The sequence below is a fragment of the Drosophila gunungcola genome, unplaced genomic scaffold (genome assembly GCF_025200985.1).
Source record: "Drosophila gunungcola strain Sukarami unplaced genomic scaffold, Dgunungcola_SK_2 000107F, whole genome shotgun sequence".
In the NCBI taxonomy this organism is placed as follows: domain Eukaryota; kingdom Metazoa; phylum Arthropoda; class Insecta; order Diptera; family Drosophilidae; genus Drosophila; species Drosophila gunungcola.
The window spans coordinates 87,404-106,860 of record NW_026453269.1 but is presented as its reverse complement, the minus strand read 5'-3'; the positions used below and the strand labels follow the sequence as shown (position 1 = coordinate 106,860).

The window sequence follows — 19,457 nt, the reverse complement described above, 5'->3', positions numbered from 1 at the left end:
TTTTAATAATAGCTTTTTATAGGACTTAATATACAGTTCATGTTCTTTACCTAAAAGATTTAATATTATACATTGTAAGGAAACAAATTTCTTAACTGTAGAAAATAAAGTTTCGTTTTTGGTATATTATATTTTAAATATATAATTATTTTATTATATTTTTTTTTAAATAATAAATTTTGTATTTGTAAAAGTAAAAGTATATATATATATATATATATATATATATATATATAGTTTATAACCAGCTTATGGCAAATATTTCTTAAATTTTGTATACTGATAAAAAAAAATTGTCGTAAAATTTACTGCTGAATAAAAGTCAGCTATAAAAATTGGACTTTAAGAAAGTGAAAGATTAAAATAAGAATTTGGTTTTAATTTTTCTTGACCGTTTTATTAACGTTTTTATATTTTTACGTTTTAATGTAAAACATATTAATAAAGTCTTTGGGAAAAAGGGATAAAAAACTTGAGACATATAGTTTTGAAGCTCGCTTCACATTTGATTTTGGTCGAATCTTTTTGTGATTTTCCCGGCTCTCTTTTGAGTCACTCTCTTGGTTGTTGTGCGCTTTCCCCGCATTCCCCGCACCTTTCTCAGTGAGCCAACTACTTGAATACTTGGCCAGTGGAGCGGGCATTGTGTCACTTTCTACTGATTACAGGTTTCCATTGAAATGCTTTTACTTACTTTCTTTGCCTCTCTCGCTCTCTCGCTTCCGCCTGCTCTCTCCCTCTCTCTCTCCCTTTTTTATTAATTTTTTTTTTTTTTGATGTGGGCTGCTTTTGCAGCGGCGATTTTCAGTTTTCAGTTATGCGTGAATCTTTCACAAGACCAAGTGACATTTTGCGGGCCGTTTAGTTGTCGCGTTTTTAATTTGAAAAACCTCAGTTTGTGTTTATTGCTTTGTTTTTTTTTTGTTGATTTGTTTTTTACTCCGTTTGTGCTGGTTTATTTGCATTTTGAAATTGTTAATGAACTCAATTATATATTTTGGTGCTTCGGCGAGTTCGCATTGCAATTAAGTTTGGCAAGACGCATCTTTATTTTACACTTTTTCGGGTGAGTTTACGTATAAAGGCAAAACAAAAAAAAAAAAAAAAAGAAGCAGGAAAGCGAAAATCGCAGCTCAAAATGTGTGTCAAAACGAAAGACTTAGGCAACGAACTTGCTAACTGGGCTAAGCCTCAACTCGAAATGCTGGCCATAGGTCAGGTCTGTTCCAAACGCAAACAGCACCCAAGGGGGCGGGGCAACTGAAAAAAAGTGGCGAAAGGGGAATGGGGGGCGCTTTTGATTAGCGCCCGTCCATTAATCGCTTTGGCTACCGAAATTTGGCAACAGCACCGACGTCAACAATGCAAAAGTGACGACTCAAATGCGTTAATTGCTTCATAAATCAATTAACAAAAGCCAAAGACTTAACCAATACTGTTTGTAAGCCGACAAAAAAGGGAGAGTTTTATTGTACACTTACGACGGAAACTTTTGTTTTCAATGTATCATATATATGTTTTTGAGTTTTTTAAGCTTAAGAAAATTTTTATTTAAATAAACTTATTGATTGATATGCTATTTTATACAAATTTTTATGGTTTATTTGTTTATTTGTTTATTTATGAATTTATTTAATTTTTGAAGACTTCTGCTTTAAAAAATTAATTAAACAATTTGGAAAGCTTTTAAATATTAAGGAATATTTTGTTTTTGTATTTTATATCTGGTATTTAAGTTATTATTTATTATTATTGTTGTGCAGGAGTCTTTTAAAAAAAGCTAACAAAGGTGCATATGTGGCAATTACATTGTATTTAAATAAATTTTTGTTATAACATTTGTTTTGCTTTAAAACATTTTGAAAGAGTTTTTTTTAATGTTAACGGGGGCATTTTTGCTAAGCATCTTAATACTATTTAAATCCATTTTTTTATAACATTTGTTTTAAGTTAAATGCTATTTAAAACATTTTGATAGAGTTTATTTTTAACGTTGACAAGGGGCAATGTTCTCAAAACTTTTTAAGTGGTGACCCCAAGATGCTTTGAACCTTTGAATTTTCGGGGTTAACTACCTATCAACTTATTGGTCATTTGCGACCTGACCCCTGTCTGCCGCCATGATTGAGGATGAATTAAAATCAGAGCTAACTGGTCTGTGGATCATGCAAGAGTGGCCTGGCCTGGCCCAAACCAAAACCAAAGCCAAAAACCGGTAACGGTCTCAAGGTCGTTCGAGTCGATGGCTCTGGCCAGATAAGCCTCAGCCCCAAGATACAGCAGCCATCAACGCGCTCTGGGCCAAAAGCAAAATGCCATCAGCTATAAGCAATAACAAAAGCCAGCGATGATGGCTGGGCCAAAAATAAAAAAAATTAAATAAAAAATCGAAACGAGGGAAAAAGCGAAAGTAAACGCCATGAAAGTGGAGCAGTCGCACTGGAAATCTGCCGAAGGCAAACCGGCGAGTGGGCGTCTCTACACTGATAAAAAAGTGGAATATTTAAAAAACAATATTGAATCATAAAATTAAATACAGTGCATAGTAAATTGTTTGGTAATAAAACATTTGAATTTAATGCATTTTATTCCAGTAAAATAAAATTTAAAATTTAAATCTTATTTTCAGATATTAAAATCATAACCGAAAATAGTCGAATGCAAATTTTGACAAATTTTAATATTTTTCATATATAAAATAATTATAATTTTAGATAATTGAAAATCAAAGCGAAAAATATTTAAATTGAGCACAAAATTTTAAGGTTTTCAGTTTTTTTTGTTTTTAGCAGTGCATATAAACAGAGAGATATATGTGCAGGTGCCAAATCTAAGTCGGTCAATAAGTTTATTGACCAGACGACGCTCCAAATTTCTGGGTTTGTTTTGCGGGAGAGTTATGCAAATCGATTGGGGCAACCCGATATCGAAAAAAATAAGCATAGAAACTTATCAAATTGGTCGTAAAACAATGCCCCCCTTTTTGGCCCGCTTATTATGTAAATCGTGAAATTTCCTTGTACCTCTATGTAGATTTTATGTTTCAATTATGAGCATTAAAGTCCGTAGCGCACATCTTGAATTATACGAATTTTCACACATTTTTTACGATGTTATTTCCCTGGGCAGTTAATAAATTGGTCTATGAATAGCTGCTTTTTGTTGATGTGTTGATATGCTGTTTTTTCCTATAAAAAAAAGTTTTTTTTAATACTCCTAAATTATTTGATTGGCAGTTTCATAAGCCTCTTGCGTTTGCGTTCAGCTAAGAAGTGATTTCCAATTTACGGCTCATTTAACAGCGCCAAGTTCTGCACGGCAATTAAGCAAAGTGATCAGATTCGAAATGCCTTTCAAAAAAAAAAAATCGAAGTCTAATGCCAAAATTATATTATTATGGGATGACCTTCGTCGGTCGCCAGTGGCGAGATTTATTAATACTATAATTACTGTAATGGCTGAACAAACAAATAAACGCCACCTGACTTTAGAATCAGAATCAGAATCTCCGGCAACCTTTGTGCCAAAACGAATCATTTAAGCCTGGCCAAGAACAAAGTTCGCTCAACAAATTCTGATTTCTGAGTTCGAGTTTGAGTCTAAGTCGAAATCTGAGTCGGTGAATGGTCAAATTGGCAACGCCTTTTCCAATTAAATTCGACCCGGCTATGGAGCACAAAACAAAAGCTCTTGATGTGAAGGATTGGCTTAAACATGGTCTTAATATGAACTAAATTAACGTTTTTCGTTTTCGATTAAGAGCATTGCATTTGCGGCCCAATTAGGCCGACTGATCTCGGCAGGTAATTCTTTGTGGGGTTTCCTTTGCTCATTGCCACTTGGAGATTGTTTTTTGCTCGAAATTGCAACAAATTGGCATTAATATTCGATAAGGTTAAGCCATTAATTGTTAGGAATACAACTTAAGTTGCATCATTTGAAATAACTATTTATCAGCAGGAGAGAAGACCAATATTCACTTCTCTGGGCTCAATACCTGAACTATTGCAAGCGTTTGTTAATGCTCTTTAAATCTGCATTTAAATATTGTGTTTAAATTTATACATATTTTTTTTTTACAATTTTAGTGAAAGAATTTTGCAAAATAATACATTAAGAAGGTAATAACAAAAATTATTAGAAATTAAAAGGTCTTTACAGTTTGCAATAATTTTGTAACTAAGATTCGTATTATTTATATTTGAAAACCCATCTTAGTTTATTATTTTCTCTCTTTATTAATGATAATTTTTTGTTTCTTGACTTTTTCTGTGCACTTTTTGGCAGTTTTAATTTTTTTTAAAATAACTTTCCTTGCTTTCATTAACAATTTTATTATGGTTTTATTTTCCAAGCTTTAATGATGTAAATTCTTCTTTAAAAATGTTTAAGATTTTAAATAGTATTTAGTTTGGCATTATTTTTATTCATTAGTATTTAAAATTGTTTGCAGAACATATTTAAGTACCAGATTATTGTTAATACATATTTGTTTCTTAAGATTTTCTGTGCACTTTTCAGCAGCTATACATATTTTAAAGTTATTTTTAGTCGCACATGAGAATGATTCAACAATTAAGAATGAGAGGGAAGTCATTTCTAAATTAAAATTGTTATTAAAGTGTTATGTCCTCAACTATATAGTTCATATATCTGGGTTTCTTAACCCTTCTCTTGGCAGTTTTCGGCCTTTAACTCTATTCCTAGCCTCCAATGACAATTCCTTTGGTTAAATGCCAAACAGACTTGGCCATTGGCCGAAAAAAAGACTTGCGCAAAGCCATCAGCAGTTCATTAGAGACCCATTGCAGGCGGAGTTGCATACATATATTAGATGGAATTGGATGCGGAATCGAGTGGTGCATCTCCACTGTGGGCCACCTGGTTAACGAGCCGCGCTCTGGGCCCAAATGAAAGCCGGGCGTCATGTAAACGGTTAATGGTTATGACCGGCCGGCCGCCTGTAACTTCCAACTTTTCGATCGTAAAGCTAGTGGGGACCCCCCTAAAACCTCTTACTTGTTGGCTGCATATATTTTTTTTGGAATTATTTTTTGGTTTTCCTGCGTGCACTTAGCGAAGTCATCGTGGCCAGAACAACGATGAGCAGCAGGTGACATTAATGCCGCGGCCCGAAAAAAAAAGCATAAAATCGCATAATGCATAATGACAAGCGTTGCATAACGATTGGGCAATGCCAAATTATGCCCCAACATGACGGCGAAGGGTATGTATATTTGTAGCGCGACTATTTGACTATTTCCAGAGAACAAGTTGCCACCGGTTAGTACGGTTTTAATGCGTCTGTCTGCCCCACTATTTTGCCATATTGCCCCCTGACATTTTTTTTAACCACTGATGAAACCCGTAACCAAAGGCGAAACTGGAAATGCAATGAAGATCTGGGTTCAGGGGGCAAGGATTTGGGGCGCATTTGGGGTCTTGGCCAGGCCAAAACGGTTGGCTATGTGTGCCATGTTTCTGCCACATTTTCTTTTCTGTTTTGTTTTTTTTCAATAAAAGCAAGGCAAAGTGCGCCTGTCTTTTAGTTGTTTCTGTATTCGAGTTGTCTGCCGTCTGTCATAAACATTATGACACGCGCTGTAACGCTGATGGACAGATTGACACATTGACAGATTGACTAAGTGACCAATTGACCAATTGGCCATCAACTATGGCGTTCTAATTGCGGCGCCTCAACGGCAACGAGCTGCAATTGAATTTTCATGGATAATTTGCTAATTGAGCTGCCAAATTAGGCAGAACAAGTGTTCGGCTTTTTTTTTGTCGCTGATCTCAAGAGATTTTATTCAAATTAAAAGCATGCAAGTGGCATTAAAGATTAGCCAAATAGAGCAGAATTTATTAATGAATTACAAAAGGTCAGAATAGTACATACAAGCTTAAGTACTTAATAAAATTCCAAACAAATTTATTGTAAATGAAAATCTTAAAAATATAAATAAAGATAAATCTTTAAATAAGATTTTATAGAAGATTTATATTGACTTATTTATTGAGTCTGTTTAATGCAAAAAATAATTAAAATCCCAATAAAAGAAATGTTAACATAAAGATAGAGTACCTTTATTTCCAATGCTAAGGAAATTGAATACTAAAATTAAATATCTGACTTTTGAATTCTAAATTGTGTATTTAATATTTAAATGAAATATTAAATCATCATAAAAAAAACAGTGCATATTTTAATTAATGTGAAAAAAATACTATTTATAAATTCAAAATATAAATTGCATTTTTAGATATAAAAATCAATTCCGAAAATAGTCAAATGAAAAATTTTACATTTTTTTTAATATTTTTGAATTTTAAATAGCTAAAAAAAAATGTATGTAAATCAAAGTGAAAAATATTTAAGATATTATTTGGGCTAACTACGTTTTATTTACCAGTGTGGAGAAATTAAGATGTAGATTTAAATAGGGCTATATATTGCAACTGTTACTTTATGCACTGGCTGACTTACTTTTGCGTAACTAAAATGAGTCAGAATGTGGCTTTAATTTTTGAAACCATCTTCAAGGGCTTCCGTGCAGGCGAGTCTCGTTTTTCGGCGACAAGAAAATTGAAAGTTCATTTAGCTAAGGCCACAAAGTAAGAGGCACTCGAGCATGTATAGTACTGCTCACAGGTTCTGCGATCTGCGATCTACAATCTGTGATTTTCAAGAGATCGAGGACGGATGTGGATGTGGATGCTAAGATGAAGATGAAGATGGAGCTGCAGGTGGAGACCTCAGAAAAGACATCTCCCGACCTTGTGACCCACAAAAATAAAAAAAAAAACCGCTGACAACCAAGCGTGCACTTTGCATTTTGTGTCTTCGGTTTTTTTGCGGTTTTGTTGTTGAAATTTGTACATTAATTTTTGTATTTCTTATTTGTCATTTCAACGGATACGCGCATTAATTTTGCTTTATCTGGGTCTGTCGTCATATAAAAAATAAGATATATAAATAAAGTAAAAAGTTAAATTAACAGGCATCTCGACTATGGATTATGTTTCAGTCCCGTTTCCAAAGACCTTGAATATTGATAAGCAATATGCCGGATTGCCGGCAAAAACGGGTTAATTGGCTGACAGCGGTTAATTAGAAAGGTTTTTTGATGGTTTAATAACTGGGGATATCATGAAGGATCTCAACATAAAATGATCACTTTCGTTTAAAGAACTTCAAGCATTTTGAGAAAATGCACTCAGAAAATATTTATTAATGTTACATTAATGTAAATATAAAACAAAAAAAATGTTTAAGCTAAATAAGTCAATGGAAAAAAATGGTTTTATCTTATACATTTTTTTTTTTACAAAAAGAACAATATTTTTTTAATATTTTTATATTTTTAGAGTTTTTTTTTCCACATTTCGTGCCACAAGCAATTTGTTCAGCAAAAAGCCGCAAACTGTTCAGTAAATCATGCAATTGCATGGAAAGCATAATAAACATGCGTAAGTCGAGTGCAGATGATCTCAATCCGTTTAGAGGCCCAATTTAAATCTCAAAATTGACTTAATCAACTTGGATTCGATTCGGTTTGATTGGAATTTCAGGCGATTTTTTTAGTTAATTGTTTACGAATTCAGAACTTGACTAATTATACATGCAGTGGTATATCGAATCATATCGTATCGTATCATATCGGATCGACATGCAATTCCAGTTATTAAGTTGCGTCTGAATTCGATACGCGCACTTTGACTCCAATTTATCCGTTTTCATCTGGCGTCCGAGGCGAGCAACTTGATTTAATTTTCTTTAGCTCGTATTCTTTGCAGTATGCTCGCCTTTTTGTTCTCCAGTGGACGACGACCACATTTTACTTCTAGCCATAAATACGTATAATTTATGCTGATTATTAATCGTAAAAAGCGCATTAACATGCGATTTTACATAGGCATTTAGACTTGAGGTGGCTCGATCTACTAGTAAATCCAGCAAAAATTAAATTCTTACTCGACGTAAGAGTCAAGGATGGCGGCTTTAATTGCTTTAGGGGAGTTTATTGTTTTATTTTATATTTATTGTTTTATTGGTCTAAAGCTTTTTTAAATTACAAAATTTTAGCCTAAGTACATTTTAAAACTATACGATTAGTATGTAAAAATTTCATTTATATTTCACATATTTGCAGTGACTTAATATAATTTTTTAAGCTTTACAAATTGTTTAATCCTTTGTCTGGAAAATCAATTTTAAAAACATATTCCAGGATGTATGACCATAATTTTAAATTAATAAAAATATAATTTCACATAAATAGTTTAACCCTTATTTTAAAACAAAAAGTAAAGTCTAAAAATGTTAACAGCCAAATCAATTTGAAGGAGCAGTGCCTAAATAAAATTTTAACGATTTATGCGTATAAGTTTCAATTTATAAAAGTATAATTTTATATAATTTAAAGAAAAAGTTTAAAAATGTTAGCTGCCAAATTAATTTTAATGAGCAGTAGTTACATTTAAATGCATTTTTATCGATTTATGTGCATAATTTAAAATTTATAAAAATATAATAAAACATGAATAGTTGAATCTTATTTTAAAACAATAGGTAAAGTCTGAAAATGATAACAGCAAAATCAATTGTAATGAACAGTGCTTTACAATGATGTCTATAATTATAAACATACAAAAATATAATATAATGTTTATTTTTTTTAAGTTGCCAGCATAAAATGTTATATTTTTGTGGGTTTCAATGGGAAGGCTATCATAAAATACATGATTCTATGCAAATTGGGAGAATCAGACCCTTCTATAAGGACCCTTCTATTAAAACCCCACGACAATTCCTGCCGAAAAAGTGCTTGATAATACACATTGCGCATACGCCGCGTATGACCGACTTGTGCCCCTGCTTATGTGTTTGTGTGTGTGTGCCTTAATTGAAAGCCAAAGAGTACAAATTAAAAGCGCATTGCAGAAACACCATTAACAAGACAACAACACCGGTGACTTAACATCTCCGGCGTCTGGTTTTGCACTTTATTGAGCGCTTTCCGTTCGGTAGTATTACTTATATTTGCGCTCAAAAACGTGTTTTTTTATATTTTTGGCGCCGGCGTTCCGCTCGAATCGCTGCCAACGTCGACGTCGAAGTCGAAGTCGACGTCTTGCATCCACAGCCACATCCACAGCCATATCCCCCATGTCCAAAGTATATCCAACGGCAGCAATAAAATTCAATTTGGCCGGATTGCGTCGCTCTGGTGGACTTTTCGATGGATATTTTGGCTCTGTGGCTTGGTCTGTGTGTTTATTTTTTGAGTGGACTGCGCTGCGCTGCGGCGATTCACACAAAAAGCTCTGCGCATGCGCCGTGGGCTGTGTAACCGATTTTTTGGCCACTGCTAAATCATTGAAGTAACTTTCGTCCGCAGTCATTTGCTTAAAGTTAGTGAACGTGCTAGTATCGCGTATCTGGCGGCGCGGCTCCCTCTCAACGACAACAATAAAAACACACACCAAAACTTTGTTTATACTTTGCTTTGCATCGCTTTTTTTCCAGTCAATTTCGAGCTTAAAGTTTTGTGTTTTTTTTTTTGTCTTGTCTTGCGGTACACACAATATACAATATTCAACCAAAAAATAACAGCGAAATTTTCCACTGCCAAAAGCCTGGCTAAAACTATACAATTTTTGTTTTGCAGAAAAACTCAAATATGCAGTTCACCAGGAGCCGTTTGTTACTATCGATGGCCGTGCTTGCGGCATTGCTAGCCTTGTCGATGGGCGCCCCCGCTCCACAGCAGATCAATTCGGAGATGGAGGCCAGTTTCCAGGATTCCAGCGATCCCGATTTGAATCCCATCAATGCAGAGGTAACAAAAGAGCAGAACAAAACACCCAAAACTCCTGAGAAAAATCCAAAAAAAAAATAAACCCAAATCCATTTGAGAAAAAACCAAAAATAATCTAAACATAAAAAATCAAAAGCCCTCCAAAATCCTCTTAAAAACCCTATTGCCTTAAAAAAATTTTTTTTTTTTTAATTCAAACATAAAAGTCAACAAACACTGCAAGAAAAACATAAAACCCTCTGAGAAAAATGCAAAAATCGAACAAGGAAGTCTGTAACAAAATCAAAGAGAGAAAATTAAACTAAACTTGATTGTCTTCTGACATGAAACTAACATTTTCCCGCTCTCTCTATCTCTATCATTATCTCTTCCTCTCTTCACTCTCTATATATCTACCTCTCTCTTTTGTTGCAAATTTTGAACATTGTGCAAGCTGCTAATTTTGTGGTGCATTGAACTGACTTCTTGGCACTTTTTTTTTTTGGGCCCCACTAGTATGCAAATCGTATGCAAAATTTAAAGAGCCAAGAAAAATAAATGGCTTACAACCGAATTTCGATTCCAAAATTCGTTGGCCATTCGAGACCAGACGACCTTGATGGCGACAAAACTTGTTAACGACCTACGTTAACATTTCAAAACCATTCCAAAAAGCCGAACAACCAAAAATCCAAAAAAAAGACCGAAAGCCAACGCCTCGGATAGAAAGAGAGGGTCTGATGCGGCTAGAAAGAGAGAGATGGTGGTAGCTTCTTCATGGCTCATCACCTCTTCTTCTCTCGCTTCCTCTTATTCGCACGCATTGTGAAACATTTCCGCGCCTCCAAAAAGTTGGTTCAAATTTATTATTTATTCGTGTTTATTGATTTAACCATTTGTGGTGAGAAAAAGCACTGAATTTGATGGAATTGTATGGGAAAATTGGGTAAATTCAAATTGAGTAGGTTTTCAAAAAGTAATGGCAGTCTGAAAAAAATCACTTTGAAAACGTTTTAAAATTTTAACTTAGCTAATTTCAATAATAAGGAATACAAAAATGTTCCATTAAAGAAGTAATTGCTTTTACAGTTTCATGAAATTGTATACTTTGATCCTAAATAATTATCTTAAAATATTTGAAACATTAAATATATGCCATTTAAATATTGTATAAAGTGTGTATATTAAAATCATGATTACCAGGCAGGGAATATTGTGAAATATAAGAAACGATTTTTGTAATTTGATTTTACATTTTGAAAAAGATTGGGTAATCTATGCGACAACTAAGCATTATCTAAGCCAACATTTTCCCACTTTTCCATTGAAGTAGTAGTTAAACTTGTTGTATGTCCCTTCGCTTAACTGCTTGTTCGGCTTTCAACAACTGACCTGATTTTGCTCCATATAAATCATAGCTCACGCTTTTTGTTTGTCACTTCAACGGACCAAAAAACAAAAGGTGTGGAGTAGAGCGTAATGTGTTTAGCGTTTTGTTAAACTAATAAATCGCCTAGTTTATTTAGCTTCTCAAAACCCACCAAAAAAAAAATTAAAAACAAAAAACAGATTATGTGGAATGCTCTAGGCGTTTTCGAGTTGGGCAATCTCTCAAAAACTCTCAAGTGGGAGAATGGCAGAACAATGAACCGAAAACGCCAAATGAGTTGCATAATTTTCAAGATATTAGTTATGATCGAAATCTGTTGGTTGAAGGCGAATTTTTGTTAAACGTTTTCAAGCTGATTAACTGTCGTTGCCTTGTCGCTATGAGACTTTAATACCATTTTGCCAAATGTTTCAATAGCTTGTTTATACATATTTTGTGCCTTTGACTTTAAAAATGTTTGAATTTAGGGTTTATTAAATGTTTTTTGATTAATTGAATTGAATTATTTTTAAATTCAATTATTTTTTCTATTCCTTTTTGCTAGCTACTTAAATACATTTTAAACTATTTTTTTGTTACTCTTAAGTATAAAATTAAATTAAATATATTTTTGTATGTCTTGTGAGTCCTTAAGACTTAACAAATATGTTAAGTAAATGATTTTTAGGATGAAATACCTTTCTTTTGCTAACCTTTTAGCTACTTTAAATCCACAATAATATTTTCTTTTATTTTTGTGAGTTTTTTAAATTTAACAAATGTGTTAATTATATCATTTGTATTACTTGATATATAGCAAATTTTAAATTCTATATCCAATTCAAGATTTTACATATCATAATAAGACGCTCAAAAGACATCATCGAATTATATAAAAAGGTCGTAAAATTGCAAACATGATAAGCAATGCATTGAAACAAAACACTCAAGTTCGAAATTCGATTCCGAGGGATTGGACTATGCGTTGTGGTTGGAAATGTGTTGATTTCGGCTTCGATATCGCGGTGCATACATATTGGCCAAATGACGAGGTGAATTTTAAGTGCTTTGGACCAGCGGCGGTCGCTTGAGAAGCGGTCCCAAAGTGCCACATATATGTGTGGCGATAGACGATAGTCGGCTTAGAATGACCGAATGACCGAAGGTCCCCAAGTCCACAACTGATATAATTACTTATGTATGTGCATGAGTGTTTTTTTTGTTTTCTGTTTTTTTTTTCTAATTTTTTCTTAGGCCCCAGCCCCGAAAATTGGGTCAAGTCTAACTGGCCCCCAGTGTCGAGTGTTTTTTTACCCGCTCTTTGGCAGCAATTAAACTTGAAGTCAGCACTGGCAGTACTCACCAACCTGGGTGTAATTAGGCAAAGAATCCAATCGATTAAGCCGGACAAGTCCGAAAATGTCTGATCGGCAATTAGGCGACATTAGACATGACTGCAAAAAATGAGTATTTATACTCAAAGATCGTAAAATTAGTTGTACATATTTCTATGCCTCTGTTTTATGGTCTCGGTAGAATTTGGAAACTCCGCACGAAATTACTTACTTTCTTAAGAAAGAAAAAGCTTTAAAAGCAATACAAAATTTCCTAAAGAAATATTATGATTTTCATATATTCAATTTAAGGCAGATTTAAATTTTCAAAAATTTTCATTTCAAGTCATTTGCAAAACAGTTGCTATTTGATTTAAAAGCATTTTATTTAATTTAAATTTGGTTAAAATTTAAATAACGTTTTCAGACATTTAATTCAATTTCCAAAATAGTCAATTACAAATTTTTAAAATGAACTTTAATGGTAGAAAATCAAAGCAAAAAAAGTTAAAATATTTGGATTTACTACGCTTTTTTACCAGTGTTGCTTGAAAGACAAAAGAAATGAGGAAAAATGTTTTTTTTGGCATTTAGAGTGCCATTCCCGTGTCGGTGATCCTGTATTTTCCACTTCGATTTCCCTTTGCAGGAGGTGTTAGGTGTCCAGGAGCGCAACAAAAGAAAACTGCCCGAAGCCACATTCGAGGCTAAGAACGCTGTGCTTGGCTTTGTGTTTGGCGTGAGTACTGCAATTTGACTTCACAAATATATTTCAAAATAAATATCATATAAAATATGTATATATATATATATATGTGTGTAGAAAATCGACAATTTCCTGGATACAAAGACGCGGGTGATCGAGCAGCTGGACCGATCGAATATCGAGAAGAACAAGCAGTGGGACATCAAGTCGCCGGTGCCGATCAAGGATTTCCAGACTCTGATCACCGCTGTGGTGTCGCCGAAAATCCGTTCGATTGGCAACATAGCCAATGACCTGACCACCGGTGTGCTGACCACCATAACCGCTTTCAGTGGCTCCTCGTCTGGCGGTGGCAATGCGAATGCCGGCCTGGGCAATGTGGTGTCCAAGTTCCTTGGCTTTTCCGGCCCCATCCTGCAGGGATCCTCTGGCGGAGTGAACGGCATTGCCGGCGTGACGTCACCGGCTCCGGACTCCGATGAGGCGGGCTACTAGACACAAACAAAAAAACAAAAAAAAAAAAGCACCAACGAACCAAGGCCAACAAATGAGAGCTGTAATTTATCGTTGATCTATTTGTTACCCCCCATTTTTCAACCCCCTCGAATCGTTTTTATTTTTTTTTGTTTACACCCTAGTTAAGTTTCATGTTTGTAAATATTCGGCATAAACAAAAAAAAATACACTATACATTTATATAGAGAAATCCACGACTTCACAAAAGCGAATAAAACCGAAAACAAAAAACCAATTTATACCACACATCTGGTTTCAATGGAGGGTTTTTAGATTTGGATTTTTGGATTTTGGATATTGGGTCTTCGATTTGGAACTCTCATCGCTTATCTATATCTATATGTATATATATTGCTTTATCTCGCAGAGCAAGAGGCGTCGTCGGGCGGGGGGCAAAGACCTGAGCGATGCCGCCGATATCATGAGCGATGCCTCCCTGGAACTGCCCTCGGAGCTGCTCAACAAGTCCCTGCTGACGGTCACCAATATCTCAAAGTCCCTATCTCGACTGATCCTGGTAAGTAATGGCATTCTCTAGATTTTATTGCAGGTTTTATTCAGAGATTTTCAATAGAAAACATGGAAAAAGTTTTATCCAGAAACGTATACATTTTAAAATATAATTGGATATATATACATTTTAAAATATAATTGGATATATTTCTCATGTATCTAAAAGAAACACTTTTTTCTTATTTAAAACTATAGATTATTTTTTGAAGAAAAAATGGAATTCATATTAGTCTTTTTTTCTAGTATTAGGTTTTTAAGAATATTTTTTAATTATTTTATCAACTGGTATTTTATATTTATAAATTTAATTTAATCATTTAATGTAAAATCAGAAGAAAAATTAAGAATAGGTATTTTTCCCAGAAATATGCCTATATTAATTTTATTAATACTATATATGATCTCAGCTTATTTTCTTGAAAATGTATAAAAGCGCTTTTAGAAAATATGCATTCATTAAATTTTATTTAATACATTAATATTTTATAAAATCAAATCCCTTGCAGAACTCCGCTCGTCGCTACTCCCGCTTTGTGCTTTTCTTCAAGCCAGTTTTTGGAGATGCCCTGGTGGTAAAGGGTTCCGAGGATCCAACCACAACCACCACTATTCGCACCACCACAACCACCGAAGAGACTGAAAAGCTCAACGAAATCTAAATCGAATTTATTTTATATTTTATAATTTGTTTGTTTTTTTCTGTTTTGTTTTCTTTTATGAGCCTTTTGGGTCTTTTGTTAATGTGTGACTGGTGTAACCAATGAAATAAACTACATACTTATTTATTAACTAACGCGGGGTCGCACCATCATGCGGACAATTTTCAGAGAGCCCTTGGGTCCATCCAGAAAACCGTGCCACAAAATGCCCTTGAACCCATCATAATCTCGTTCGAGAAGTTGTTGATAAAGTCCAAAGGGGTTACTGCAAGAAAAAGAGGGGTAAGAACAAATCCGATATTTTTCACAGGCTTATTATGTATTTTAAACTTTAAATGTCTTAACATTTATTTAATTAGTAATTGTTTGGCGATGGTATTTGTTAATTGTATGGTATATTATGGCTGATATAAAGAGTTTTTTTTTTGTTATAAGAGGGAGATCTATAAATCTACATTATAAAAAAATCATATATTACCAATTTTTGTAACTTGGCCAAATTTAGGTGTATAGCCATAAAAGTGAGGGTTTTGTACAGCTCGCAACTTATACTACCCATCCACAATCGGGTTAGAAAAATAAATTATGTTTTAGAGCAAAAGACGATTTTTAAAAAACGATTTTCTGAAAAATTAATTTTATGGCCAATTTTCGCTTTTTTAATAAGGGGATACATCATAATTTTTTGCAAAAAATCGACAAACAGAAATTTACCTGGGAATGCCATTCGATTGGAATTTTCACGACAAATTCAACGGTGTATGACATTCCAACGTTTGACCATTATTTCCCAGGGTTTTGACACAAAAACCAAGTTTTTAATGTGATTTTTGAGTTTTTGGAGATTTTTCAAACCAAATTGTTTCCGAAGAGTCTTTTTGTTGTAACTTTGCCAAAATAAGACCCAACGTCAAAAGAGGTACAATTTTGAACAGCTGGCAACCTATACCATCCATCTCTGATCGATTGAAAACAATTAATTTAGTTTTGACAAAAAATCCGAATTTTTGAAAAACGTTTATTAAAAATTTATTTATGTCCAAATTTCTGACTTTTTTGTAAGGGGGTACATCATCATTTTTTGCAGAAATTTGACAATCTGAAAAATTTTTAACTGTGAATGCCATTCGATTGGAAATTTTATTACGAATTCAACGGTGTATGACATTCCAACATTTGACCATTATTTCCCAGGGTTTTGACACAAAAACCAAGTTTTTAATGTGTTTTTTTGGGATTTTTGGCGATTTTTCAAACAAAATTATTTCTAAAGAGTCTCTTTGTTGTAACTTTGCCAAAATAAGACCCAAAGTAAAAAGAGTTGCTATTTTGAACAGCTGGCAACCTATGCCATCCATCCCTGATCGATTGAAAACAATTAATTTAGATTTGCAAAAAAATCCGAATTTTGAAAAACGTTTTTTGAAAAATTTATTTATGTCCAAATTTCTGACTTTTTTGTAAGGGGGTACATCATAATTTTTTGCAGAAATTTGACAATCTGAAAAATTTTTAGCTGTGAATGCCATTCGATTGGAAATTTTATTACGAATTCAACGGTGTATGACATTCCAACATTTGACCATTATTTCCCAGGGTTTTGACACAAAAACCAAGTTTTTAATGTGTTATTTGGTTTTTTTTGAGATTTTTCAAACAAAATTATTTCTAAAGAGTCTCTTTGTTGTAACTTTGCCAAAATAAGACCCAAAGTCAAAAGAGTTGCTATTTTGAACAGCTGGCAACCTATGCCATCCATCCCTGATCGATTGAAAACAATTAATTTAGATTTGCAAAAAAATCCGAATTTTGAAAAACGTTTTTTGAAAAATTTATTTATGTCCAAATTTCTGACTTTTTTGTAAGGGGGTACATCATCATTTTTTGCAGAAATTTGACAGTCTGAAAATTTTTTAACTGTGAATGCCATTCGATTGGAAATTTTGTTACGAATTCAACGGTGCCTGATATTCCAATATTTTTGGAGATATGTAAAATATAAACATTTCCAAATTGTTTTTTTGTTGGAACTTGTAAAATAAAAGGCAAAGCCATAAACGTTACTGTTTTGTAAAGCTGGCAACCTATACTTTCATCTCCCAAAGATTTAGATAAATATATTTTGTTTTGGTGCAAAAATCGTTTTTTTTAAAAACGTGTTTCCAAAAGTTGATTTTTTGGCCACTTTTCGCTTTTTTGATAAGGGGGTACATAATCATTTTTTGTAAAAATTGGAAAAACTCAAAAAAAATTTAACTGTAAATGCATTTGGTGTCCAATTTAATGACAAATTCGCCGATGTATGACATTCAATCTTTGGACCATTACTTCCCAGGGTTTTAATACAAAACCCGACTTTGAAGATGTTTTTTTTTTTGGGTTTTTGGAGACTTGTCAAAATCAAAATTCTTAAGAGTCCTTTTGTTGTAACTTGGCCAGAACTAGACGTATAGCCATAAGAGTGACCCAGTAGAATCAAATGGAAAAGCTAACTTTTAAGTTGATAACTTTGCTGTTTATTAATGAACTTTAATGTTCTTCGAGTTATTGTTAACTTTGAGTTCGATTTTCCAAAAAAACACGCTGACATACTGTCATGGCTAGCTTCTTTGAAAATGCCTATTCCTTAGTTGTAATGTAGCAAATGAAATGGAAACCCACCTGAGATTGCAGGAGGCGCCGTACCAAAAGGCAGCCGACTGTTGCACGGCGCAGTTCTGCTCGCTCTCATCGTTGTCCCGATCCTGGGTGCTGAACTTCTTGCCCACGTGCTGACGCAGGGCGTCGGCGGCATCGCCCTGGTACTTGCCCAGCACATTCAGGCGGTACTGCTCCGACTCGCTGCCGATGCTGAAGTGATCGTAGAGGGCGTGGCGCAGCTCCTGCTTGCGGTTCTGCAGCTGGACCAGCAGCTCGTAGTTGTCGCTGCTGGTGATCTGGTGCAGCTTGTCCAGGCCAATGAAGAACTCGGTGGTGAGGGGGCCAAAGCCGATCTTGTAGTCGGCCCACTTGCGATTAAAGTCCTCCTTGCCATCGTACCGGTTGACCACCATGGTCCAGCCACCACCTCTGACCTTCTGGTCGCAGAACACGAAGAAGGGCTCCACATTCGAACGCACGCGGATGCGCACCACTCCGTGCTGCTGTTTCACGCAATTTGCGGGCGTACTTGGAGCAGGTGGAGCACCTCCAGTGGCCAGCAATTGTGGCTCAAAGTCCAGGCTGTCGGGGTTTAAGTCTCTGTGAATTATTATTTGGGTTGTTAAAGCCACCACAATATACCCACAATCGGGAGCCCAGGGCACTGGGCGAGGCGAGTGCCACGGCCGGATGACCTCCAGTCCTCCGCAGATCTACCAACTGCTCCTGCAGACTGCCTATCTGGTCCTTCACGCCGGATATCTCCCTGCTCAGCGACTGCAGGCGAGTGGTCAGTCCACTCAAGGCCGAAACTGGACAGCTACTGGCGCTCTGGAAGGCATAAAACACATCAACAAAAATACTTTTAACAGGATTGTCTACTTCAAATGGTTTTGATTTTGACTTGAAATGTTTATACTTAAATCAATGTATTGGTTAGTAAGTTCTTGAATGGATTATAACATTTTACTTTCACTTACGAAAATTTCCTACTTTATATTGAAATTTTAAATAATTTAACATTAAAGTCAAAATTATATATTATTATTTTATAAATATATATAAATAAATATATATATATATATATATATATATATATATATATACATATATATGACACCTTATATATTTGTATAAAAAGTATACATTTTAAGCATAGCAATGCAAATTAAACTCCATTATAAAAACCGTAAAATGATTTATTATATTTTAAAACCAAACATTAATATTTAATCATTCTATTATATACACTTTTAGCACAGCAATGCAAATAAATCCTAATCAAGGTATTAGCTATTAACACCGTAAAATATGCGTCAATATTTTGTATTTTTAATCTGTATGTATTGATTTATTCTTTTGAATTGTAAACTATATACACTTTTAATGGGGACTACAGCTTATGCTAGTTTGTACGTATGCAAATCTGTAAATTAACTACGAAAAACTGGTTTAATTTTCCCTTGCAAATACAGTTCAAAGTTAAGGGAATTTTCCCAGGTTCTTGGGAAACTCACCGCATTTTCCAGCGAGGGCGGCACCATCAGACCTCCGCCCAGATCCGTTTGCGTGGTGGACAGACAGGCCATGGCCATGACCAAGGCGTCCAGCTGCAAAATCTGCGACATTTTCCCACTGCCGATCACTGGCCACCTATCTAACCGACTAACTAACTGACTAACAGACTGACTAACTTCCGATCTAAGCCACAATGCGAATGCGAGTGCGAATGCGAATGGAAACAAAGGTCACTTGATTGATTAGCATTGAGAAACGGGTATGCTAAGCAGAATCGACCGGTGTTGGGCAGTGCTTTCGCATCAAGTGATCGCAAGTTAACAACACTAAATAAAATATGGGAAAAGTTATACCACACTAACTTATTATTTTGTAAACGCATTATTTTTTATGGCAACTGTT

General features: G+C 34.5%; 3 protein-coding genes across 9 annotated transcripts in view; 2 read left to right on the top strand and 1 right to left on the bottom strand.

Annotated features, from left to right (window-relative positions):
* LOC128265272 (ryncolin-2) overlaps window positions 1-19,457 on the top strand; it is a 36,660-nt gene that overhangs the window by 13,772 nt on the left and 3,431 nt on the right. The gene's annotated exons all lie outside the window — the stretch shown is intronic.
* On the top strand, window positions 913-14,897 carry LOC128265273 (uncharacterized). 6 transcript variants are annotated; one of them, XM_053001172.1, is made up of 4 exons: window positions 913-1,066; window positions 9,672-9,842; window positions 13,153-13,242; window positions 13,327-13,960. In XM_053001172.1, the coding sequence occupies exons 2-4, from the start codon at window positions 9,684-9,686 to the stop codon at window positions 13,702-13,704; spliced, it is 627 nt and encodes a 208-aa protein (XP_052857132.1). In that variant the 5' UTR covers window positions 913-1,066; window positions 9,672-9,683; the 3' UTR covers window positions 13,705-13,960. The 6 variants fall into 6 exon arrangements, with proteins under 6 accessions (XP_052857132.1, XP_052857135.1, XP_052857134.1 ...); XM_053001175.1 differs by lacking the exon at window positions 913-1,066 and adding an exon at window positions 9,211-9,267; XM_053001174.1 differs by lacking the exon at window positions 913-1,066 and adding an exon at window positions 9,268-9,384.
* On the bottom strand, window positions 14,884-19,283 carry LOC128265271 (fibrinogen-like protein A). 2 transcript variants are annotated; one of them, XM_053001167.1, is made up of 4 exons: window positions 19,055-19,283; window positions 18,184-18,368; window positions 17,559-18,137; window positions 14,884-15,162 (listed from the first exon to the last, which is right to left on the bottom strand). In XM_053001167.1, exons 1-4 carry the CDS (start codon window positions 19,163-19,165, stop codon window positions 15,024-15,026), a joined length of 1,014 nt encoding a protein of 337 aa, XP_052857127.1. In that variant the 5' UTR covers window positions 19,166-19,283; the 3' UTR covers window positions 14,884-15,023. The 2 variants fall into 2 exon arrangements, with proteins under 2 accessions (XP_052857127.1, XP_052857128.1); XM_053001168.1 differs by having other exon boundaries at window positions 17,559-18,119; window positions 19,055-19,281.

Coding starts and splice junctions, on each gene's coding strand:
- LOC128265273 (XM_053001172.1), top strand. CDS start 9,684: ATGCAGTTCACCAGGAGCCGTTTGTTACTATCGATGGCCGTGCTTGCG. Junction 9,843..13,152: donor TGAATCCCATCAATGCAGAG/GTAACAAAAGAG, acceptor TTCCCTTTGCAG/GAGGTGTTAGGTGTCCAGGA. Junction 13,243..13,326: donor TGCTTGGCTTTGTGTTTGGC/GTGAGTACTGCA, acceptor ATATGTGTGTAG/AAAATCGACAATTTCCTGGA.
- LOC128265271 (XM_053001167.1), bottom strand. CDS start 19,165: ATGTCGCAGATTTTGCAGCTGGACGCCTTGGTCATGGCCATGGCCTGT. Junction 18,138..18,183: donor AGTGCCCTGGGCTCCCGATT/GTGGGTATATTG, acceptor AATAATTCACAG/AGACTTAAACCCCGACAGCC. Junction 15,163..17,558: donor GGCGCCTCCTGCAATCTCAG/GTGGGTTTCCAT, acceptor TTTTTCTTGCAG/TAACCCCTTTGGACTTTATC.